Raw genomic sequence first — 26,334 nt, forward strand, 5'->3', positions numbered from 1 at the left:
TCCAGTACATCAGAGGCTTTGTTATACTTTTCAGCTTGTTCAATATAGGCCCCATGTCTTCCTGATATGAACAGGTCAACCGTGTCCCTCAAGGCTGGGCAGATGTCATCATACTCTGAAACAGAAAGATAAGGGGACACTTCCTGAAAGATATTCATCAGAATGCCCTATTCCTTCCTGCCCCTGACATGTTCAGTGCTGCCCTGGGAAGGTGTCGGAACCCTTGGGGAGCCCAGGTCGCAGCTACTCACTTCCACCCGTGATGAGGAGCAAGGCAGCACAGAGCAGCAGGAGAGCTCCAGCCCGCATCATGGTGCTGGTGGCAGGTGCTCCCTACTCACCTGGAGCCCTTTTATACCTGTGCTCGTCCTCACCCCAGGGGACTGTGTCGCATGCTTCCTTTTTTCAGGAGATTCTGCCAGGTCACAGTGTGAGAGTGCCCGGGGCTGCATAGGAGGAGCTGTGTGTGTTGGCAAGATGCTAGTCCTTGAGCCCACAGAGGGCACTGGCTCAGCCTCCTCCCCGCTGGAGGGCTCTGTGGGAGGGGCAGCTGACTCAGGAAGCTTAACAACTGAAAATCCCCAGGTTGACCAAAAAGGGCAAAAGTGCTCCCAGATCAGGCCTCCTGAATGCTGGCCTGTGACAGACTGTCAGAACAACTGTGACCTTGAAGACTGGCTGGTGTGGACTTTATCGGTCTTCAGGAAGCTCAGTGCTTAGTGAATGATCTCACAGGGAGTAAGTTCCAGGCAGGGCAAAGCACAAGCCCTGAGCCCCTGGTCAGGGTCTCTGGTGGCTCCTGCCCTGCTGTTATCACTGTGTCCTTAATCTTGGTCAGTGGCCTTTGTTGGGCTCCTTCCAGCAATCCCTGTCTGGAGCCCTGAAATGTCATCTATTGCTGGCCTAGAAATTTCTGTTTTTTTCTTGATCAAGAACTGCCAGCTGGTGACTTTGATAGCACCTCATTCTACACAGAAATATTTTCTGCAATCTCTTTTTAAAATACTTATTTGTTATTTGGCTGTGTTGAGTCTTAGTTGTGTCACATAGGATCTTCCTTTTCTCATGTGAGGTCTTTTGTTGCGGCACATGGGTTCTCTAGTTGTGGAGCATGGGCTCAGTAGTTATGACCTGCAGGCTGAGTTTCTCTGCTGCATGTGGGATCTTAGTTCCCTGACCAGGGATCGAACCCATGTCCCTTGTGTTGAAAGGTGGATTCTTAACCCTTGGACCACCAGGGAAGTCCCTCTTTTTTCTTTCAATTTTTTTCTTTTGTATTGGAGTATAACCAATTAACAATGTTATGATAGTTTCAGGTCAACAACAAAGGCACTTAGCCATAAATACACACACACACACACACAGACACAGACACACACAGACACACACAGACACATACACAGACACACAGACACACACACACACACACACACACACACATGCATCCATTCTTTCCAAAATTCCCCCCTCATCTAGGCTGCCACATAACATTGAGTAGTGTTTCTTGTGCTGTACAGTTGGTCCTTGTTGATAATCTGTTTTAAATTTAACAGTGTGCATCTGTCCATCTGAAACTGCCTGACTATCCTTGCCCCCTATCCAACCTGGGCAAGCAAAGTTTTATTCTCTTAAGTCTGTGAGTTTGTTTCTGTTTTGTAAATTAATTCCTTTGTATCATGTCTTTTCTGATTCCCTGTATAACAGATGTCATGAGGTATTTCTGCTTCTCTGTCTGACTTGCTTCACTCAGTATGACAATCTTTATGTCCATCCATTTTCTAAAGTCTCTTTCTACTCTTGAGTGTCTGTTCTGTTCCCAACATCACCTCTCCAGAGGAAAAGCCAAGCCCTTTCTAGCCACAATCCCTGGGCCAGTTGCACAACCAGCCCTGCACTGCCTCTCTGGACTTATCCCTGCCTTTCCTCCCTCAGTGCCTCCTGTCTGCTTCTTGACTAGATCAAGTTTGCTTATGCTGCAGGGCCTCTCTGTGTGGTGCCCTCCTCCAGTGGTTGCATGATTCATTCCCTCATCCTCAGGTGTCTTCAAGTATCACAGGGCACAGATTCCCCCATATCTTGAGCCCTTATTTCAAAGCATGCTGCCCTCTGCTCCTCCCCCCATGGCCCTCTGTCTTCTCCCCCTGCTTCATCTTTGCCCAGAGTGCCGGGGTCCAGCCCCAGTGGATCCAGGGAATTCGAAGCAGGCATGGTGTCAGTGAGGAGAGATTTGTTTATTTCGAGATATAAAGAGAAATTAGGAAAGAATAGTATAGTGGAGAAAATAGAGGAGAAAAGAGGCTGTATTTCTTGGTTTACATAGAAAACCAATAAAGCCCCAAGACAAGGGACTTGCACCATCTACACAGGCCACAGGTGCCTGCTTGAATAGTGGAGGGTGCCCCACCTTGGGCTCCCTCTTGTGCGGGTCTTAGAAGCCCAGGCAAATAAGTAGACACAGTGAGCCTCTATGCTCCAGATGGGAATTCAGCCTGAAAAGGGAGAATAAGAAAAGAAGGACATGGGGGAGCCAAGCATCGGTGCAAGACCCATAACTTTATTTTCAAAGGCAGCTTATATACTCCAAGTTGTGCATAAAGAAATAATGGAATATGCAGAGTTATGCAGGGGCAGCAGTCCTGACCCTTATTGAGACCAGGCTTTCTTTTTGCATACCTTCCCATATACAAAAGGTCTCAGGTGATTTACATTATCTTCTGGCCAAGAGGCCTGTTAACATTTTTATGGCTCTTTTCCTAGATAAAAGTCTGTCAACCAGAAAACTCATTTTCCCTTGAAGTGTTTTTTCTTTAATCTGCATCACCCTCAAAGTACTAAATAAAGTTACATTCCTGTAGAACAAAGATGCAGTGGGTTATAACAAAGAAAGCACTTAACTCAAAGATCTAATGTTGCTAATGCCAGGGCTACTACCTGTTTCTTCTACATACCAACTATATCAACAAATAAAAGATATGAAAACTTGGCAGCAAGCACTGGCTCAACAATGAAACCCTTAATCAGTCCTATTCTAATGATTTTGACTCCTTGGAAGGCCTTACATTCCTAGGATGTTTTAAGCTTCCTGTGCCTCTTGCAGGCAGTGGGGAGGCTGTAAACAATCACATGCGTAGCTGTAAGAGTCGGATAAACCTGTCAGGCAGGCTAGAAAGCCATCAGAGGGGTTTTTGGATTGAAACACTCTTATTATGCCCAGGAGACTTATTATCTAAAAGCTCTAAATTAACTTTTTCCAGAAAAAGGTGGTGGGGGGACAGCCCCCTGTTAATGTCAGAGGAGTTGGTGAAAGGCATAATATAGTAAGGCAGACAGATTCTGGTTTTGGGGTAGATGCTCGAGTAGGTCCAGGGAGGTTCCCTCGAGATCCGACTTGCCTTTGCCTGTCGGGTCTCTTCCTCATGACCTTTGCCATGGGTGGGATTCCTCATGCTGGCTCCTGGCACCAGAGTGCGTCTTCCCGTGGGGTCACTGTCTTTCACTCCCTCTTAGGTGATGAAGGGCTGCAGGAGAGCGACAGCTGTGCTGTGTGCTGCAGCATCTCAGGACTAGGAGAGGGCCTGCATTCGGTAGATGCTGCACAGTGTTTGTTAGAATAATGGCAGAAATATTCCATTTCTCTGGAGCTGATAAACAAGAATATTGTTAATTCTATTTGCTATATATGTGCTTATGAATATTGCCTGGAATTAAGTGAATAAGGTAAAGGTTTAAAATATTGGATAATTCAGAAGCAAAGAGTTTTCACTGGAGGAACCTGGCTAGCCTTTCTCTGAGCCACCTGTGGTATATTAAGGCTTGCTGAAGGCCAGAGCTGAGTTGGAACACAAGGTGTGATCATAGTTAGAACTCTGTGCCAAATAGGATTCATATCCGGTAACTGCTTTTGGCAAAGAGGCACCAAATACTGAGCTGTAGTGAGAACTGGCCTAGTGGAGCTGCTCCTAGCCATGGCTCCTGCTGCCTGGGGGCCATCTCTCTGAAGGTCACCCCACGAGCCCTCAGGTGGCTGCAGATGTGCCTCAGAGATTCCTGGGAAGTAAGGTGAACACCACATTGCCCAGGCTACACATGCTGTCTCTTTGTCTGTGGGAGCAGGACCTCTAAGTGGTGGGACCACTTCCCATGGATCCCATGTCTCCTGTTCTTCTGAAGATGCTGCCCCCAATACCCTCTGCAGCTCTGTGAGGAGAGGAACCAGGGCTTGGAGTGCTGAGTACCAGTGCACTTCCAAGGGTGCCACTGGTTCCTTTGAAATGTCCCTGAATCATGGGGACATTTGGTGACATCAGGGAGAAAAGCTGGGCAAGGTCATTGGTGGAATGTGGGAGACGTAGCCCTTTCCTTATGTGGGTTGTTTTTCTTTTAATGTATTTTTAGTTAGAATAGAATTAGTTTACAATATTGTGTTAACTTCTGTGATAAAACAACATGACTTAACCATTGATATACATGTGTCCTCTCTCTCTTGAATGCCCCCAATCCCATCCCACATTTCTAGGTTGTCACACAGTACCTCATTGATCTATATCAAGTTTTTTATATGAAATTTTAATTTGGAATAATTTTAGATGTATAGAATAGTTGCAAATATTTGTCAACACTGAAAAACAACATTTGAACATTCAGTTCAGTTCAGTTCAGTTGCTCAACTGGAATTCTATCACCTCTACTAGCTTTGTTCATAGTGATGCTTCCTAAGGTCCACTTGACTTTGCATTCAATGGCCAGTGATTACACCATCATGGTTATTTGGGTTGTGAAGATCTTTTTTGTATAGTTCTTCTATGTATTCTTGCCACCTCTTCTTAATATCTTATGCTTCTGTTAGGTATATACCATTTCTGTCCTTTATTGTGCCCATCTTTGCATGAAATGTTCCTTTAGTATCTCTAATTTTCTTGAGGAGATCTCTAGTCTTTCCTGTTCTGTTGTTTTCCTCTATTTCTTTGCATTGATCACTGAGGAAGGCTTTCTTATCTCTCCTTGCTATTCTTTGGAACTCTGCATTCAGATGCTTATATCTTTCCATTTCTCCTTTGCCTTTAGTAGTAATTTGAACATTACTACTAACTTAACCTCACACTTTATTTGGATTTCACCAGGTTGTCCATTAATGTCTCTTGTGTTCCAGGATCCAATCCATAACTCACTGCATTCATTGTCCTCTGTCCCCAGTGTCCTCTGCTCTGTGGATTACTCATTTTCTCCTGGTCTGTCATGGCTTTGACAGTCTTGAAGAAGACTGGCCAGGGATTGTCGAAGGCCCCCAGGCTGAGTTTGTCTGCTGCTATTCTCATAATGTTGAGTGAGCTTCAGGCTTTGTATTTTGAGGAAGACACCACAGAGGTGAAATGCCCTTCCTGTGCCCTCACATCAGGGAACAAGTGACAACAGTGTGTCTTACCAGTGGGTATGTCACTGACTGAATGGACATGAGTTTGAACAAGCTTCGGGAGATGGTGAAGGACAAAGAAGCCTGGCATGCTGCAGTCCATGGTGTCACAAAGAGTCGGACATGACTGAGCAACTGAACAACAACAATGTCTGTCTTAAGTACTTGATCATGTTGTGTTTGCCAGGTTTCTGCACTGTTTTCCTCTTCCCCTCCTCTTTTCTTTGGCAATGAGTTACTAAGTCTAGACCATACTCAGAATGAAAGTGAAAGTGAAAGTTGCTCAGTTGTGTCCGACTCTTTGGAACCCCTTGGACTATACAGTCCGTGGAATTCTCCAGGTCAGAATACTGGAGTGTGTAGCCTTTCCCTTCTCCAGGGGAATCTTCCAAACTCAGGGATCGAACCCAGGTCTCCCACATTGTGGGCGGATTATTTACCAGCTGAGCCACAAGGGAAGCCCAAGAATCCTGGAGTGGGTAGCCTATCCCTTTTCCAGCGGATCTTCCTGACCCAGGAATCGAACTAGGGTCTTCTGCATTGCTGACGGATTCTTTACCAACTGAGCTATCAGGGAAGCTCATAGGGGTCAGGGCAGTAAATTCCCCCTCCTGGAGGGGATAATCTACATGTGTTATTTGGAATATTTCTGTAAGGAATGGTTGTCTCTTCTCTCATATTATTTTTGTTTAAGTTTGCTGGGCTTTATTTTGCCACGTTGGCTCTATGTTGTGGTTCATAGACCTTCTCTTTGCAAAGAATGTTCTCTCTAGTTGGTGTTTGAGGGTTTTATTTGCCCCAGGTCATGTGGGATCTTATTTCCCTGACCAGTGATTGAATCCGTGTCCACTGTATTGGAAGGTAGATTCTTAACCACTAGGGAAGTCTGTATTTATTTGATCATTTATTTATATCAATATGGACTCACATGGATTAGTTTATACTTTGGGTTATCTTATCATCTTGTACTCTGTTATTCATTTTGTGTGTTGAATTGTTTCCAGTTTGACCAGCGGGATCTTCTTAGGCTTTCTCCTTTGAATTTAAGGCCCATCTTATCTTGTTTGTGCCAACAAACTGTTTTCCTAGTGTGGAAGGTTGAGTTTGGCTCTTGAGTGAGTTTTCGCACATCACGTACCATCTCTGGCGGACCCAGCATCCTAGGCCTTAGAACTCCCATCCACAGTGGTCTCAGTAAGGTCCAGTGCTCAATTCTTATCTCCATGACTTAAACTTGGGGGAAAAGGAAGGATTCTGGAAGACCTTTCTTCTACCTGATAGTGGTGTAGACCTGTCCTTGGCCTTCCTGTGAGTCCATCTGCTCAGTTTGGGAGAGTGCTGCCCTCAGAGCCAGGATAGTTTTGGGGGAATGATGACCCAGAAAACAGATGATGGTTGGGGCCCAGAAAACAGAGCATTTAGCTCCAAATGGAGTTACTTAGAAATGTCAGCTCCACTTGGTCTTTGGCAAAGATACACCCACATGTTCTCCAGGGCTCTGCTCTCAGAGTAGGAAAGGCTTCCACCATAAACACCCCAAGGGCCTAGGGAGCCATCTGTGCCAGGTGGCTGGCCACAGACCTGTGGAACTCTAGGGAGCACCATGAGCTGAGCTAGGGGAGCTAGTTGTTTATAAAGTGACAGAAACCCTGCCCTGAGCAGAGCACTTCAGCCACCGCCACGATGAAGGGAGCACTGCTTGTGCTGGCCTTGCTGGTGACCAGAGAGCTGACCTTTGAGACACATGAGGTTAGGAAGGAGGGTCCAGATGACCCTCATGATCCTTGCCCCATGTTGTCTCACTGTATCCTTCCCTGTCCTGTCCAAGCTGCTTCGAGGGGCAGATTCTGAGGGCAGCTGGCAGATCAGTGCCCAGGAGTCCTGCACAAACCCCTTGAGGCTTTCAGTCTTTGAATGGAGCGGGTTGTGTAGAGCTGGAAGGGTCATTAACTGTGCACACCCTGGGATGTTGCTGTGGATACTCGTGTTCATTGGAAAAAGGGAAGGGGGCTGATATGCCTGGGCTAGTGGTCAAGGGCAGAGGGGTCTCCAGGCAAAGCCCCTCTTGCTGCTCCCTCTCCTGTGAGTGCCTCATAGGGAAGGATTTCTGTCTGGGATGTAAACAGTCCTGGGAGAGGGTGTGTCTCCTTGGGAGGTGAGTCCGGAAGCTTTGGATGTGTGGGTTCCTATCAAGTGGTGGGAAAACCTCCTACTCTGATTACATTTTGATGTGATTTTTCTGTCTTGCCTTCAGTGGAAGCCTGCCCTGTTTTTTATGAAATGCAGATCATTGTGAACTTTGTACTACCAAGGGCAGCATTAAATGAAAACTTTGATTCGGTCAGTGCTACAGATGAAGAAAAAGCAGCCTTTGGAAAAATCCAGGATTGCTTCATTGAAGTAGGACATCAGAACAGGGTTAATCATCTGATATTTAAGGTAATTTAACTTTACCCTCACCCACTCTGAGAACTCACATGCAGCATAGTGCAATATGCCACATGGTAATACATCATGCAGTCATGGGATATGTGACAGAGAAGAGCTCTAAACAAAGAAGCATATAAACCTTTGCTCCAACCTGCAGTACCTGTAATATGCAAGTGCAGTCCACCTGCACTTCCAGCCTCTGGTTACAGAATATGTCCATATCATGTCCATTAACTCACACAGAATAGAGAACTAATAGCAATGCAATATCCCAAATGTATTGTCATGTGATTTTTTTCCCCTCCATGAGAGGAACTAGCATTGAAGGAGTAGCATTTTAATCTTTGGCAGGAAATGCAGCATCCAGCTCACCTGCCTGTAGGATTCGTGTCAGTTCTACTTTAGGAATACTGAAAAGGAGGCCCTGCCTTTAGAGTCTCTTTTCAGCATGGGACTCCCTGTCTATGTAAGGTTTCTGGCCTGTGGTCACATCACCTCCTCTTGTTCCCACTCTGGCTCAGAGCCCCATTTCCACCGACATGGCCTCAGTGCCTACAGCCAGAATTTCCACTGTGGTATTTTGATGCCTGAGGTACCTTCTAGGTACCTGCAGCTGCTCACCTGGGCTAGAAATGTATCTCTTGAAGAACCATCTTTTTTTGTTTTTGTTATTTTTCTTGATAACAATATTGGAGATCTTAAATAGTCTGTCTTAGCATATTTTCCCTAAATTGTTGATTGTTCAAAATGAGAGGATTTCCAAGAACCAAAGTTTCTAGTACTAACAGAAGCACACAGGGTCCCAGGGCTAGTTTATGAAACCTGCATGCACATTCTGTGCACCCAGCGCACCTGGCAGAGGAGGCTCAGGTGCAGAATATGTGACCCAAACCCAGACTCCAGCACCTTGCTCCTCTGTCAGGACCAGTCCCAACTGTGCCCTTCTGACCCTTCATCTCCTCTCCTCCCTGGTGTGGCCAGTGGCTCTATCTCCCTCCTGATACCTGTGCCTGGGCTGTTAGAGAACCATCCTCCTCCTGCTGCCTGATGGCAGCCCCTTCTCCAGTGGTGGGTCTGTGGGCAGAGGTTCTTGCTGGGGATGGGGCTGAATCCCTGAGGGTGAGGTGTGAGGTGATCCTGGGGAGATGGGATAGCCTGGCTGTGGACTCAGATCCTGTCTCTCCTGCTCTGTCCTTCCAGATTCTCGTGATCTTCAGCAAGGATTGCACTGGCTATAGAGTGTCCACGTTGGTGAATACTATTAAAGGATTCTTTTCCATTCTGCCCTCTTTAGTGAGCTAATCTTAGCCAGGGATGCCTGGTCTGTGCTCAAGCTTCCTACCCTATTCTCTCACCTGAAGCTGGAATCCAGACATCTGTTCCACCTGGTATGGTCTCTATCAGGCTGACTCTAATAAAATAACTGCATCATGCTCAGTGTGCCCAGTGTCTGTGTGCTCTGGGGAGGATGTGAGGCAGGAGGTTTTGCATGATGGTGAGGAGAAGTGACACATGGTCACCGAGAGCATGGGATCCGGAGGCACGTAAGACAAGGGGAAAACTAGTCCCTGTCCCTGGCAAGCTATGGGAACTTGGGAAAGTTTGTTGTAACTTTCTTAAGTCATCTGCTAAGGGGGATTGTGTGTCAAGATTAAGCCAATAACTTATAGGTAACTCTGGACTTCACCAACCTGGCAGGATAAAACTGTTTGTGGGCACAGATAACTTATCTCCTGCTCTGGCCTTTCCCACAGTGGCAGAGCGTCTATGCCTTTAAATGTCCCTCTGGTTATTGACAGGTGTCTCAGGTGATGACCTGAGCAGGCTCATCACAGGTCCCGTCTTCTCCCAGTGGCATTCACCATTTTCTGCTTCTTAAGTGGATGACTTCTGAGGATCCTGACGTTTCTTCAGGGACACTGAGTACCACTGCTGTTCTTGGTCCTGCCAGAGGGACCAGGACCTCCATGATGTCTTAGACCAGGAGGAAGGGAGTGAATAGTAGAAGCTACCCCAGTGGGAATGTTTTTTCCGTGGAAACAGCTCATGCTGTGAAGTGTGAACTGCAGAATGTGTCACTTGAGCATATGTCTGGAACCCTCCAGCTTACTTGTAAAGGCATGAAATGGGTAGTTGCATTGCCATAGGAGGCTTGTGAAGCTACAAGGAAGGGACTAGGTTATATTCCGTTTTCTTAGGTTCTAGGACAATGTCAGACTACAGTCAGTGTGACTCATGGAAAAAGTGGTAGAACTGGTAAAATCTACCTTCTGGTCAGGAAAGTGTAATATGATCACATAATAAAGGCTGAACTTGGGACTTGGAGTTAAGTGGCCAGGACCTTGAGTCCTGGCCCTTCTTTGACCTCCTGGCTTAAGGATTTAAATTCATCCATTTGCTATTTCTACATCTCGGTTTTATGTCTACCATGTTCTGCATGCTCTACCAGTCTTAGTGTTAAGTGTTCAGGTCATAGTAAAGAGGTCTCAACTTTTGTTCGAAAGTGCAAATAAAATTGGATAGATTGGAGGCCTGCCGTGCTGCAATTCATGGGGTCGCAAAGAGTCAGACACGACTGAGCAACTGAACTGAACTGAAGGGCTAAGTGTTTGTATGAGATGAATTGACATTTTAAAAATGTCAAGTATTCCCAAATCCATCCAAATAAATCTTTTTTTTCTTAAATGAGAAAATAATTGTTTTACAATATGTGTTGGTTTCAGCCATACAGCAATGTTAATCAACCAGAAGTATACATATGTCTCTTCCTTCCTGAAACTCTGTCCACTCCATGAATAAATAAATCTTTTTTCTAATGAGGATTGACTTAAAATTTACCCTCCCCCCAAACTAAATTCTTCAGATCCACCAAGGAAATTGAAATACAGAGGAACTATAATGAGGATCGTTGTCACCAGGGATTACAACAGAAGTATTAGACTCCATAGAAGGTCTAGTTTTAGTGGAGGAATAAATACATGGTCATTGTGACAGAAGAGAAAAGCCATAGATAAAGTCAAAGATAGTTTAAAATGTAACAATAACAGTTCATTGAATCATGAAAAAGGAGTAGATTTTTTTTAAAATAGCATAGAGAAAATTGACCCAACATTAAGAGTCTAGATGGATCTGCCAAGCCTTTTCCTGTGGGTTTATAAGGAGTAGTCATTTAATTGCCGTAGTTCTAATGTTTAATTATTCATTTGTCTCAACTCATTTCTCCTCTGTCTCTCCACACTCTTTCAGTTTGACTGTGATGACATCATAGTTTCTTGTTTTTCTCCGGCTTTACTGGAAGATCCCACTCAGTCCTTTCTGGTTGATTCCTATGCCAAGGACCATTCTCTCTGTATGTCTTTCCTTCTGTATATATGTTCACTGTTAGTGATATTATCCATCTTCATTTTAACTTCATTTCTAACTTTCAAATTTAAATCTCCAGCCCCAGTACTAAAACATTGAAAAGGACTGAATTGAGCCTCACTTAATATTTGTTTAATTAATGTTTCTTTAAGTTATAAAATTATCATGAATTTAAATAAATGAAGAAGCTATTCAAAGGAAATTTTTGACAAAATAGTAATGTTGTTTTTCTTTATGAATAGCAGTTAATTTGGGACTTCCCTGATGGTCTAGTGTTTCAGACTCCAAGCTTCCACAACAGGGGGATGCATAGTCAATGCCTGATGGGGAAAATAAGATCCTGCATGCCATGTGGCCAAAAGGAACAAACAAATAGCAGTTAGTTTAATGTAATCCCAATAAAATAACAATAGGATTTTTTTTAAGTATTTCATATGAGAGTCTTTGTTTGTCTTTACCTGTCATTTATTTATTTATTTTTTGGTCTCACTGCGTGGCATGCAGAATCAGAGTATTAAGTACTGGATCACCAGAGAAGTCCCAGGATTTTTTTAGAAAGGTATTTTATTCTTTTCTTTTCTCTCTCCCTCTTTTTTTAAAAATTTAAATTTATTTATTTTAATTGGAGGCTAATTACTGTACAATATTGTATTGGTTTTGCCATACAGCAACATGAATCTGCCACAGGTGTAACACGTGTTCCCTATCCTGAACCCCGCTCCCACCTCCCTCCCCGTACCATCCCTCTGGGTCATCCCAGTGCACCAGCCCCAAGCATCCTGTATCCTGCCATCGAACCTGGACGGGCTGGCGATTCGTTTCTTATATGATATTATGTTTTTTTTATTTTTATAAAATTGATCTTATAGTTGTCATATGATCTAGAAATCCCTTTTCTAGGTTTATACTCAAAAGAAATGAAAATTTGCATTCATATAAAAACCTGCCACTGATGTTTATAACAGCTTTATTCAGATAAGTTTATCAAAACTGGGAAACTACCTATGTGTCCCTCAAGTACTGAAGGTAAAACAAAGTATGTTACACTTCTACAATTGAATTCTACTTTAGCAATGAAAGTGAAAGAACCATTGGCACATGCAGCAACATGGGTGATTCTCAAGCATATTATGATTGAAAGAATCGGAACTTAAAGACTACAACCATATGGTTTATTTATATGCTATTTATTGTACCGTATTTGGAAAACTAAGCAAGAATAGCTGTGAAAAATATGTTAAGTAATTAGGGGCAGGAAACCCAGGAGATGCTGAAACACACACACACTTTTATCATCAGCAGATAAATTGGCTATTAAAGAAATGCCAGAAATAGATATAAATCATTTTATGATAAAGGTAATTTCCCAGTCAGGAAATCTGCTCGACTTCATAGATGAAATGGTGCTGAATAAACTAACTGAACATTTGTGGAGATAAAAATGTTGCATCTGTATCTCACAGCTGCCTTCAGTAGTAATTGCAGATAAGTTAAAGGTTTACACAAAGACTGGGATAGAAAATGTCATAAAATTCTTAGAAAATAATTATGAGAGAATCTGTTTTAACTTCAGGGTAAAGAAGGCCTTTCTAAAGATGAAAGAAAACCAGAGTGATAATTTTGGCTGCATAAAAAATAAAATGTTACTGTGTGGCAAAATGCACCACATGCACTTTTTTCAGGACATCACTCAAATGTTACTTCATTGAGTCTTCACTCATTCTGTTTGAGTTCCAACACATCTCTTCCTCGCCCTCCCCACCCCGTCCTCTGCATTTCCTGTCTCTTTCCTTTAGTTTCTCTTTTAATGTGCTGTATATTTACCAAGCTTTCTTGTTTATTGTTTTTCTACCACTATCATACGTAAGTTAGATAGATGAAATTTTAGTCATTAAAGAAATATTCTATATTTGGAAATTACTTATCTTTTATCTCCTCTCCCCCAAGTCCCACAGATACTCTTTGTTTGTTTGCTTGTTTATTTATTTTTGGCTGCAGTGGGTCTTCATTGTTGTGTGTGAGCTTTCTCTGCTGTGGCAAGCAGAGGCTACTCTTTGTTGTGTTACAGGGGCTTCTCATTGTGGTGGCTTCTCTTGTTGCAGAGCACAGACTCTAGGCATAAGGACTTCAGTAGTTGCAGCATGTGGGCTCCGTCATTGTGGCTTGTGGGCCCTAAAACATGCAGGCTTCAATAGCTGTAGCATGCAGGCTTAGTAGTTGTGGCACCTGGGCTTAGTTCCTTCAAGACATGTGGAATCTTCCTGTAAGAAACGCGGCAGGAAGAAGGAGCCACCCCTATGGACTGTTGATCAGGGCCTTTTATTGGGCAGTCGCTCTCGGGCAGAACTCCCGGGGGCGGGTAAGCAAGGGAGCGAAGGGGGTCTGCGAAGCAAAGGGAGTCTGCGAGGTATGAGGGGTGGGGAAGGGTTTTATAGTCCAGGCTGGGCTCCCATATAAGGAAGGAAACACGGGCTCAGCGGTGATTGGTGTCCAAGGGCTCCGTGTCGGCTCCTGATTGGACGGCTTGGTTGCCGGCCCGTCTCCGGGGCTTGTCTTCGGCTTTCTGCCGGGACATGTCCCGACATGCACGGGCATGTCCAGGCATGCCTCAACACGCCCGACCTTGCCCTGACCTTTCACTTCCCAGACCAGGGATCCATCACATGTTCCTTGCATTGGCAGGTAGTTTCTTAACCACTGTACTACCAGGGAAATTTACCAGAGACACTCTTAATCTATGTTCCATAATGTTCAGTGTGGCATTTATATTAAAAGCAATGCCTTTCCCAAACTGTAGTCAATGAAATATCCTAAGCTAGTAGGACAAAAAACAATATTACTGTGTTCTGGGCAGGAAATGGATTTACCCTTCCACCTGAAACAACTAAAACTCGACAAAATATAGCAAAGAATGATATTTAAAAATTGAACTTCAGGTAGCACAGGGGAGTGGTCTCTGGGAAAGGGGAAATGAAGGTGTGTTCTATGATTGTCCCACTTTACTACCTGGACAGAGTACCCAGATGGCACAGCGGGAGGTAGGAGTTAGAGAAGGGAAAAGAGCAGTCTCTCCGAGTTCATGAGAAAGAGTCGGGAGTCCCAGGTAGCCAGTGTGGTTACATTTGCAAGGCAGAATACTGGAGAGGAAAGAGTTGCACAGAAATAAGACTCCAGGGTTCTGCGAAAAAGTCCCCATCAAGTCTTCACTATATACTGCTCAGTGTATGCATGTAAGAAAACTGCCCGAAGTGAGGAAATAATGATCTGAAAGGAACAGAGGAAACAATCTTTGAAATTTACACAGATCTGGAAATGGTTTGTACTTCTAACAGCCTTAGAGGAATATGTGGTTATTTGTGGGAAGACAAGTAGTTTATTCAGAAAGGTATCTTAGCAGTGGTTATAAAATTTGCCTTTTCATATGGATGCTTTTGTATCATTTTGTTGTTATTGTTTAGTCACTAACTCTTTGTGACCCTATGGATTTCAGCCTGCCAGGCTCTCCTTTCCATGGGATTTTCCAGGCAAGAATACTGGAGTCGTTCCCATTTCCTTCTATAGGGGATCTTCCTGACCCACGGATCAAACCCATATCTCCTGCATTGCAGGTAGATTTCTTTACCACTGAGCCACATTATGCCATCTTAATAATGCTTAAAAGAAGCTTCAAATGAATCAACTTATTTCCAAATAAAAGAAATGAAGCTCAAGAATATCTGTAGAACTACAGAGGTATCAAACACCTAAAAATTTAAATTTTAGAATATTTGACTTTCAAAAACTATCAGCCATGCAAAGCAGCAGAAAAATATGAACTGTTATCAGAAGTAATCAATATAAACAAAGATAGCAATATAAACAATTGAGGAATAGAATCAATATAAACTGCAGAAATCAATATTAAAAAAACTATAAAACCCAGAAAATACATACATGATACAGTTGATAGACAAAATGTTAATGTTAGTAAAACTATTCCAAATGTTTAAGAAGGGAGGGGACCACTTAGACATGTAAGCTGGTAGCATAGATATATTTAGAAAACCCAAATTAAACTTGAATAGTTAAAAAATATGTTCCACTGGCTGGAATTAACAATGACTAGGCACTGTTAAAGAAAACATTGGTGAGTTTGAAGTAGACAATGACTGAAACTAAAAATGAAAATGAAATGAAATGAAAAACAGATAAATGATCAAAAGCAGATCAGTGAGCTATGAGACAACCTGGGGGAGGGGTAATACATAATTAATGGAATCTCTTAAGGAATAACGAGGAACCATTAATTAATAGTTATTAACCATTAACTAATAATGGGAACCAGACTCTTCCCATATTTGATAAAAATCATGAACAACACTTAGTTAACTTTAAGCACAAGAAACACAAAGAAAACTGTACTAGGCACATTGTAATCAAGCTTTCTTAAATGTGATAAAGAGGAAATCTTCAAAGTAGTAAGAGGAACAGAGGAATAAGGATAAGAATGACAGCACACTGCTCTTGGGAAACAATGCAGTTTAGTGAAGTATTGAAGGTATTAGAAGAAAAAATATTGTGAATCTCTAATTCTCCACCTGATGAAATGATCTTTTAGAAATAAAGGAAAAAGAAACTTTTTCACATATACAAAAGCTTAAAGGATTAATCACTAGCATACCTGCACTATAGGAATGCCTGCAGGAGGGACAGATGTGGTACAAGATGGAAATCTAAAACTGTACTAGGGGAAAGGAATACAAGGAGAATTGTCAGTCTGAGAATATGTATCCATACCTCTCTATATCTGTATCTTTATCCCTAATATATAGAGAATTTTATACTGTTGTAGCCATGTGTTCTGGGAAAAAAACTCACTCAGAAGGACAATGCAGATAGTGGAGTGCAGTTTATTACACTGGTGGGCCCAAGGCAGAGTCGCCTCTTAGCTAAGGACCCCGACCAGTTTTTGTGAAAACTTTGTATACACTAAGTGAACGTGCTCAAACCCACCTCCCCAAATTCTCTGAAACTAGTCTGAACAAAGGAAAAGAAAGATCCAGTCAAAGTTAACCCGTGACTCATATGCCTTAAGCCTAGGTAGTTAACAGTGAACAATTATCAATAGGTCTGTGGTCATACCCCAATAAGCATAATAGGATTTATGATTCTATTTGGTTACACAGATAATTAGGGTATTCTTGTAGGCGACGGACAGTCTAGGTGTGAGCCCTGGGGCTCTTCCATGGTGGGGGTCGGGGGTGGTGGTGGGTCTGGTTTTCCAGTTGGTATGTCGTTTTCATAGATACTGGGAATATAGCTCAAAGTCCACAGTCTGGCCCAAGATGGAGTCCTGCTTTCAAGATGGAGCCTGTTCTGTTTCCTCCTTCAATACTTTCACAGTGGATTTTCTTTAAGTTTTCAAATACTACATTTAAGATCAGGAAAATTAGTAAATGCAATTTAGCTAAAATAAAATACCGTATAAAAGCAGAGAGACAAAAAATGTAAAAAAAAAAAAAAAAAAGGAAAAGTGTGTAAGATGTAATATGGGACACAGTGAAAAGACCCTCTGTAAGTAGATACTGAAATTACCAGTAGGAGTCCTATCTCCTGCCTAGAGCTGACTGGCAGGAGGACTCCCAGGGAGCAGAAGCTGCAGTGTGTGAGCCCCCAGCTGCGGGCGTGGAGAAGGTCAGCGTGGATGCTGGCCTCAGTACACTGGGCGGCCAGCGCTGCTGCTTGTGTTGCTTTCTGCCGTACTTGTCTCAAGGATGGCTCTGGTTGGAGGGACCTAAGAGACATGGGCCAAAGCAAAGGACCCTCAGAGAGCTCCTTGGAAGGTAAAAGGGCAATCCTCTGGTAATACCTAGACTGGACTGTGCCAGCAAAGCTACATGGGGTTGCTTGGGTGGGATATTAGCCAGCCTTCTGGGCATCAAGAGAAATCCTTAGCAGTGTCAGGAGAGAGTGTCCTTTTTTATTTATTGAGGTATAGTTGCTTTACAATGCTGTGTTAGTTTCTGCTATACAGCAAAGTGAATCAGGTATCTGATTTTATCCCCTGTAAATATCAGGGGATATTTACATGTATCCCCTACATTTTTTTGTTTCCTTCACATTTAGGTCACAACAGAGCCTTGATAGAGTTCCCTGTGCTACCCAGTAGGTTCTTATTAGTTATCCATTGTATACATAGTATCAGTAGTGTAATTTATGTCAGTGAATCTCCCAATTCATCCCACCCTGCCTTGGTGTATATACATTTGTTCTCATAGAGCCTGTGTCTTTATTCAGTTGAGTTCAGTTCAGTTCAGTTGCTCAGTTGTGTCCAACTCTTTGAGACCCTATGGACTGCAGCACGCCAGGCTTCCCTGTCCATCACCAACTCCTGGAGTTTACTCAAACTCATGTCCATTGAGTTTGTGATGCCACTGAAAGGTTGTTGCTAAACCACAAAAGACACCGGGATTCTTGGCCTCCAGAGGAGAAGAATTCAATCTGGGGCCAGAGATGAGGCTTGATTGCTCAGAGCTTTTGTGTAATAAATTTTTATCACGATAAAAAAGAGATAGAGAAAGCTTCTGACATAGACATCAGAAGGGGGCAGAAAGAGTACCCCCCTGCTAGTCTTTAGCTGGATGTTATATAGCTACTAGCAATCTGCTAATTAAAGAAAGGAAATGTCTCAAAACTCAGAGAATGGCACCAGGTGAATCATCCCAGGCCATAAAACAATTGACGTGAATCTTGAAGAAAGGCAGATTTCCATACAAATATATAGTTTCATTAACAGATTAGGAGAACAATGTATGAGTATAACATACTGGTTTGTCAAATTAGTTCTGAGCCTAAACCTGAGCCCTTAGGTGGAACCGACTTGAAGATAGAGTCTAGGGTAAATGCCTAGTACATTAACATAGCTTAAGACAAACATTTCCATAAGAAAAATGCATCAGTTAGCTCAAGGTTTGAGAAAAGTTAAGTTCAGATGGAACCAGGTGTCCGTTATGGCAACACAGAATTTTAAGAGAAACCTCTTTTAAAATTTGTATATAGAAGGGGGAAAAAAATCTAACACTAGTTTGTTTCCTCCTGCCGCTTAAAAGATAAAAAAATGTCTGACCTTGCAGCCTATTTCATCCATTTGGAGACCCCTGGCCTTCCTGCCTATTACCCTCTTATTATCCAACCATCTCATCCTCTGTTGTCCCCTCTCCTTCCACCTTGAATCTTTCCCAGCATCAGGGTCTTGTCAAATGAGTCAGTTCTTCGAATCAGGTGGCCAAAGAATTGGAGTTTCAGCTTCAACATCAGTCCTTCCAATGAATATTCAGGATTGATCTTTAGGATGGACTGGTTGGATCTCCTTGCAGTCCAAGGGACTCTCAAGAGTTTTCTCCAACACCATAGTTCAAAAGCATCAATTCTTCAGAGCTCAGGTTTCTTTATGGTTCAACTCTCACATCCATACATGACTACTGGAAAAACCATAGCCTTGACAAGATGGATCTTTGTTGGCAAAGTAATGTCTCTACTTTTGAATATGCTGTCTAGGTTGATCATAACTGTTCTTCCAAGGAGTAAGCGTCTTCTAATTTCATGGCTGCTGTCACCATCTACAGTGATTTTGGAGCCCCCCAAAATAAAGTCTGCCACTGTTTTTACTGTTTCCCCATCTATTTGCCATGAAGTGATAGGACCAGATGCCATAATCTTCGTTTTCTGAATGTTGAGCTTTAAGCCAACTTTTTCACTCTCCTCTTTCACTTTCATCAAGAGGCTCTTCAGTTCTTCTTCACTTTCTGCCATAAGGGTGGTGTCATCTGCATGTCTGAGGTTATTGATATTTCTCCCGGCAATCTTGACTCCAGCTTGTGCTTCATCCAGCGCAACATTTGTCATGATTTACTCTGCATATAATTTAAATAAGCAGGGTGACAATATTGACAATATATAGCCTTGACATACTCCTTTCCCAATTTGGAACCAATCTGTTGTTCCATGTCCAGTTCTAATTGTTGCTTCCTGATCTGCATACACATTTCTCAAGAGGCAGGTCAGGTGGTCTGGTATTCCCATTTCTTTCAATATTTTCCACATTTGTGGTGATCTACTGCCAGAAGCCAGCATGGGAGATCCTGTGGAAGAGAACTGTTAAGCAAGGCTTCAGAACTCGAGGGGCTCCCTAGACCTGCTCAAGCATCTACCTCAAAACCAGAATCTGTCTGTCTTACTATTTTGTGCCTTTCACCAACTCTTCTGACATTAACAGGGGGCTATCCCCGACCACCTTTCTCTGGAAAAATCAACTTAGGGCTCTAGCTAATAAGTCTCCTGGACTTGAGAGGAATATTTCAAATCAACCCCCCTGCCCCACCCCCGTTAGCATTCTAGCTTGCTTGGCAGCTTTATCCAGACTCTTGAAGCTACGCAAATGATTGTTCACAGCCTCCCAGCTGTGAGAGGCAAGGGAAGCCTAAAACATAGAGCCTTTCAAAGAGTTAAAAGCTATTAGAGTAGTGCTGGTGTAGGATTTCATTATTGGGCCAATGTTTGTTGCTAAGTTCCCATATCTCTTATCCACTGTGCACCTGGGAGTGCATTAGTTAACATAGTTGGAATGTAAGAAAAACAAGTGTAGCCTTGAAATTAACCACATCAGACCTTTGAGCTAACTGGTTCTTTCTTGTAACTCACTGCACCTTTGCTCTGTGAGAAATGTAACTCTGTTTAGCATTTTCTGAGGCTGACATAGATTAGAAATATAAAGAAAAAACACTTTGAGGGAAAATAAGTTTTCTGGTTGAACAGCCTTTATCAAAAGAGGATCATAAAATGTTCATAGGCCTCCAAGGCCAGAAGATAATGTACACAACATCATTTGTGGGAAAGGTATGCAGAAAATATTCTGGTTTCAATAAGGGCAAAACTGCTGGAATGTTTGGGCTGACTCTGTATGACCTTGTATCTTTCATTTCCCTCTATGTACAAATTAAGGTATAAAAGTCCCTTTTGAAATTAAAGTAATGGGCCTCGCTCACCGAAGAAGCTTGGTCACCCCGTGTCTTTTTTTCTCTCTCTTACTCTCTTTTTCAGGTTGATCCCTTGGAGCATAGAAGCTCTCTGCATTCACGTATCTGCCTGGGTTTCTAAGACCTGAACGGGAAGACTTTCTGCATCTTTACTCCCTGGGGAGACTGGGAGGGTACCTGGCGGCCTCCGTGAACAGAGCAAGCTCCGTGTCTTGGGGCTTTATTGGCTTTCTGTGTAAACCAAGGAATATCAGCCTCTTTCTCTCCTCTATTCCTCTCTCATTCGTTCATTCATTCATTCACCAATGCCGTTTCTCCTTTGGCTTCCCCTGGATCCTGCAGGGGCTGGACCCTGGCAATCCACACAGTCAAAGGCTTTGGCATAGTCAATAAAGCAGAAGTAGATGTTTTTCTGTTGCTCCCTCTCAGAGCAATAGAAAGCTAACTCCCTCTCGGAGTTCTTTTGCTTTTTCAGTGATCCAGTGGATGTTAGCAGTTTGATCTCTGGTTCCTCTGCCTTTTCTAAATCCAGCTTGAACATCTGGAATTTCATGGTTCATGTATTGTTGAAGTCTAGCTTGGAGAATTTTAAGCATTACTTTACTAGTGAAGGAGGAAACAGAACAGGCTCCATCTTGAAAGCAGGACTCCATCTTGGCCAGACTGTGGACTTTGAGCTATATGCCCAGTATCTATGGAAATGACATACCAAGTGGAAAACCAGAACCCCACCCCCCTATCCACCATGGAAGAGCCCCAGGGTTCATACCTAGATTCTCCATCACCTACAAGAATACCCTAATTATCTGTGTAACCAAATAGAATCATAAATCCTATTATGCTTATTGGGGTATGACCACAGGCCTATTGATAATTGTCCACTGTTAACTACCTAGGCTTAAGGCATACGAATCATGGTTAACTTTGACTGGATCTTTCTTTTCCTTTGTTCAGACTAGTTTCAGAGAATTTGGGGAGGTGGGTTTGAGCACGTACACTTCAGGGTTATATAAGGTTTTCACAAAAACTGGTCGGGGTCCTTAGCTAAGAGGAGACTCTGCCTTGGGCCCACCAGTGTAATAAACTGCACTCCACTATCTGCATTGTCCTTTTGAGTGAGTTTGTTTCCCAGAACATGTGGCTACAACATTAGGTGCATTGGCCAGGAAACTCCTCACTTTGAGGAGACAAGTCCCATTTGGGACTACTCTGAGGCCTTGCAGCTTGAATCTTCTAGAGGGGGGAAGATGCCTTGCCCTTCTGGAAGGATTCTGCTTCTCAATGCCTGGACTTTTCACTTTAGCAGGTAGTGGATGGCAGCAGGGGAACTGAGTGCTCAGGTGAGGAGGAACCCACCTGGCAGGGTGGAAGAGGGGTCCTGATCACCTCCCTGGAAGGGACTAGAAGGACCCACATGAGCCTGGAATAGGCAGGTGGCAGCGTTTGCTTGGTACACAGGTTGACGAGCATGTTAGGGCTTAGGAAGGAAATTTGTGAAGGTCATTTAGGAGGTGGTGTCCACGCCATCTTGGGGAAAATTATTACCAAGCAATCGCCAGGGGATTTTTAGGAGAAGAAACTTGGTCTTTGGGTGCTCGTATTCTGCCCTTCCCAAGGAGGTGTCCCAACTGCTGTGAAATTCTTGACCCCCTCGGAATTGTCAGGCTAGAAGGAGGGGGATATGTGAGTGAGTACAAATTGGCTTTTCCTGGAGATGGCTTGGGACGTGTGATATTTAACCCATTTGTGTTTTCATCCACACCTGATCAAGCCCACCAAGGCAGAATGGACTTTAAAAATTAAGGGAGAAACAGTCTTGGACCACGTGGTGTTCCGGTTTGGCTGTGCTGACTAGCAGGTGAAGACATGCCGATTCCCCTTCTCCCTCTGGGGTCTGGCAGGTAAGGCTCTTCTCACCCTGATTAGGAAAGAGGTGGAATGGCAATCTAAATGTTTCATTGAGTGGAAATATCAGAAGTACATAGGGTACTGAGAACTTCTTAGACAGAAAAGGAAAAGTTTAAGAAGGTCTGAGAAGGTAAGCAAGATGTGGGGCAGTGAATCTAAGGCAAGTTTATTGGAATGCATGATTAAAAATTTAAAGAAGGGATTTGGAGGAGACTATGAGGTGAACATCATGCCTAACCGCCCCTACATACTCTGTGAGGTCTAATGACCCCCTATGGGAGTAGGATGGCCACCAGAGGACACCATGAACTTAAAATTAGTGAAAGCAATATATACAGTAGTCACAGGAGAGCCAGGACACCCGGATCAATATCTATATATTGACTCATGGCTAGGGTTAGCTCAACACCCTCCTACTTGGACAAGCTTCTGTATCCAGAAGGAAAAGGGAAAAATATTAATAGCACAAAAATAGACTGATGATAAAAAAAGAAATTCTACAGGATTTGGATGGGGATGACCTGACCCCTCCCCCATACTGGATAATGACGCGTCTGCTTCCCAGTGCTCCACCAGGATCAGAGGCTGCCTTAACGCCCGATCCAGGGCCAAGTGAAGTTCCTACAGCAGCCGCTGCTCTTCGCCAGCTCTCCTGGAGATTGTAGAGCCGCTGTTTCAGCAGGCTCCAATCCCAGCAATGGAGACCTCTGGTCAACACCCCCAGAATTCCACCTCAGCCAGACCTCCTAGATTTTATCCACCTCTCCGGGTGAGTAGTGATGGGAAGGGGAAGAAAACAGGAATTAGACAAAGGCTGTGTTCCACCAAGGAACAGGGGAAAGAACCCCACTACAGATGTCCCTCAGAGAGCTACCACAGCCTCTGGTTCAGGACGCATGTGGGCACTACCATCAGCCCCCTCTAGCCTATTATTACCAGCCATTTTCCTCTACAGATATATTAAACTGGCAGAGACACACTCCACTGTACTTGGGGGAGCCACAAACCATGAGTAGGCTAATGGAGATCATTTTTTGAACCCATCACCCTACATGGGATGACATAATCCAACTACTAGTCTCCCTTTTCAGCACTGAGAAAAGACACAGGATCCTAATTGAGGCCAGAAAATGGTTAAGAGAAATGTCACCTGAGGGTACTGCAAACCGGCAGTGGTGGGCAGAACTAGCCACCCCTGGTTAAAGGCCCAATTGGACTGTAACACAGATGAAGGGAGGGGCCACCTGGAGAGATATCAGGGGGCTATTTGACAAGGCCTTTAGAGGAGGGCCTGAAAATCTGTGAGTATGGAAAAACCCTCTGAAGTGATTCAAAGGGAAACCAAATCACCCTCTGAGTTCATTGAAAGACTGTGTGAGGCCTACAGACTTTATACACCAATAAATCCAGAGGCTGCTGGGTCTCAGATGGTGGTAAATGCAGCCTTTGTGTCTCAAGCCTACCTCAAAAATGTCAGATGGGGGACACCAAGTGACTCATGAATTTTTATACATCCCTGAATGCCCAGTACCTTTGTTGGGAAGAGACTTGCTGTCTAACTTGGGGGCACAAGTGGCCTTTTCCCCCGTGAAAGACCCATTCTTCGAGTGGGCTCAACCACCTACTTATTCTTCCTCTCGGTAACCCCTCAAGATAAATGGAGGTTGCACGATATCCTGGAAGGGAAACCTGGGCAGGCTACACAGTTGAGAGAGAGAGTTAACTCACTAAGTCCCTGAGGTCTGGGCAGAAGGCAATACCCCCCAGGCTTGCAAAACAAGTCCCACTGGTAGTAGAACTCAAACCCAGTACAATTGCATCAGCACTGCCTTGGGCCTTCCTGACCTTGCTAAGCCATTAATTCTTTACGTGACTGAAAAGGACAAGGTGGCTATGGGAGTGTTTTCCCAGACTATGGGGACATGGGACAGACCCATGGCTCATCTCCCAAAACCACTGGACAGTGTTGCCACTGGGTGTCTGGGATGCTTATGGACAGTTGTTGTAGTTGCCCTACTGGTCCAGGAGGCAACCAAGGTGACTTTGGGCCAAGATTTGATTGTAAAAGTCCTGCACGAAGTCAACACTCTCCTGCGAGGGGAACCCCATAAATGGCTGTCAACATCCTGGATTACTCAATACCAGGGACTATTATGTGAGAACCCCCATGTTACTATTGAGCCTTGTCAGGCCCTGAATCCGGCCACTCTCCTTCCTTTGGGAGAAGGTGGGCTCTCACATAATTGCAAGGAAATATGTCAGCAGACCTGACTTGAGAGACCAGCCAATCCCGGACCCAGATTTGGTCCTGTACACCAATGGCACCAGCCTGGTGAAACAAAGACAGTGACTGTCAGGATATGCGGTAGTTATGGAAGAACTGGTCTGCTCAACAGGCCGAACTATATGCTGTAATCCAGGCCCTCCAGCTCTCAAAAGGTAAGAAGACAAACATTTACACGGACTCCAGGTATGTTTTTGCCACACTACCTGTACACAGGGTTTGTATAAGGAGAGAGGTCTTTTGACAGCTCGTGAAAAAGATACTAAAAATAAGGAAGAAATTAAGCCCCTGTTAGATGCTGCCTGGGAACCAGAAAGGGTTGCAGTCATACACGGCTGAGGACGTCAAAAAGAGGATAGCCCCCAGGCTCGGGGAACAGACTGGCAGATAAGACCGCTAAATAAGCAGCCGAGGGCTTGGGGGTGACAAGTGAAGCCCCTATTAAAGCTCTCATATTGGTGGAGCTGCCTGAGCTAACGCTGGACTCTCCAAAATACACTGAAGCCTAAAACCAACTAGCCAAAGCAGAAGGGGCTATCAAGACTGAAAAAGGATGGTGGGAATTGCCAAGTGGCAAATTATTGGTACCGAGGAGCTGGCACCCACTCTGGTAACCCAAACACACCTAGCGACCCACCTAGGCCATAATAAACTGGAAGAGCTAATTTGAAAATATTTCTTGGTTCTCCACCTCACTTCACTATGCAGGACAAAATCTCAGCACTGCACTGCCTGCTCACAGGTCAATGCTGCCTCTCGGCACAGATAGAAACCTCCAGGGATACTGCTAAAAGGCACGCTGCCCTTTGAACACCTTGAAGTGGACTTCACTGAAATGAAACCTCACCGACAGTATCATTACCTGCTGGTCATGGTAGGTATGTTCTCAGGATGAGTAGAAGCTTTTCCTACCCAGACTGAAAGAGCATCAAAAGTAGCCCGGTGTCTGCTTAGGGAGGAGTTCCCAGATTTGCATTTCCTGCCAGCATTGGATCGGACAATGGCCTGGCTTTCATAGCTGATTTAGTATAACAAGTAAGCAAAACTTTAAACATCAAGTGGAAATTACATACAGTATATAGGCTCCAGAGTTCTGGGATGGTGGAAGGAACTAACTGGATACTTAAAGAGAAACTCTCCAAGTGGATCATAGAGATTGACTGTTCCTGGGTGGGCTTGTTTCCGATGGCTCTGCTCAGACTCAGGATGACCCCACAGTCCCATGGCTATTCTCTGTACGAAATTGTGTATGGGAGGCCCCCTCCCATAATAAAACAGATGTCAACAAATTTGCCTCAGGTAAGGGGAGATGACATTTCACAGCAGATGGAACAACTGGGTAAGGTAATAAATCAGGTAACTAAGTTTGTACAAGAAATGGTGTCGTTCCCCCTTGGGGAACAGATTCACGAATTTGTGCCTGGGGATCAGTTGTGGGTCAAGGACTGGAAACATGACTCATTGGCCCCGGATTGGAAGGGTCCATATACTGTTGTTCTAACCACCCTTACAGCAGTTAAAGTTGCAGGTGTCACTCCCTGGATCCAGCACATGCGGATAAAGAGAACATACCATGCAGCCCCAGAAACTGCTGAGTGGACTGCGAAGAGGGACCTCACTGACCCTCGAGATACTAAGATCATCCTTAAGAAGAAGAAGGAAAAGAAGATCCCAGACAAGCCCCTTCAGGATGAAGCCGCATAATCAACTCCTGCTGCTTGGCCTCATCAACGTGATTTTGAATTTAACTTCCGTTTCAACTCAGGACAATGTTTTCACCTCATGGGCACATTCCTACGTGGACTTCCACAACACCTCCAACTGCTGGGTATGTGGGGCTATGCCTCTGTCTGATGGATGGACTTCCTTGGTGGGTGTCACTGCTCCGCCAAGGAGATTTTAAACCACTCTGCTCTTTTCTGGAA

General features: G+C 44.0%; 1 protein-coding gene across 1 annotated transcript; it reads left to right on the forward strand.

Moving 5' to 3' along the window:
* The first annotated feature begins 7,093 nt into the window (after positions 1 to 7,093).
* LOC128063928 (major allergen I polypeptide chain 2-like) lies at positions 7,094 to 26,113 on the forward strand. The gene is made up of 4 exons (XM_052656760.1): positions 7,094 to 7,172; positions 7,671 to 7,849; positions 9,041 to 9,133; positions 25,958 to 26,113. The coding sequence occupies exons 1-4, from the start codon at positions 7,094 to 7,096 to the stop codon at positions 26,111 to 26,113; spliced, it is 507 nt and encodes a 168-aa protein (XP_052512720.1).
* Positions 26,114 to 26,334: the final 221 nt, after the last annotated feature.

This window comes from Budorcas taxicolor, chromosome 18 (genome assembly GCF_023091745.1).
Source record: "Budorcas taxicolor isolate Tak-1 chromosome 18, Takin1.1, whole genome shotgun sequence".
In the NCBI taxonomy this organism is placed as follows: Eukaryota; Metazoa; Chordata; class Mammalia; order Artiodactyla; family Bovidae; genus Budorcas; species Budorcas taxicolor.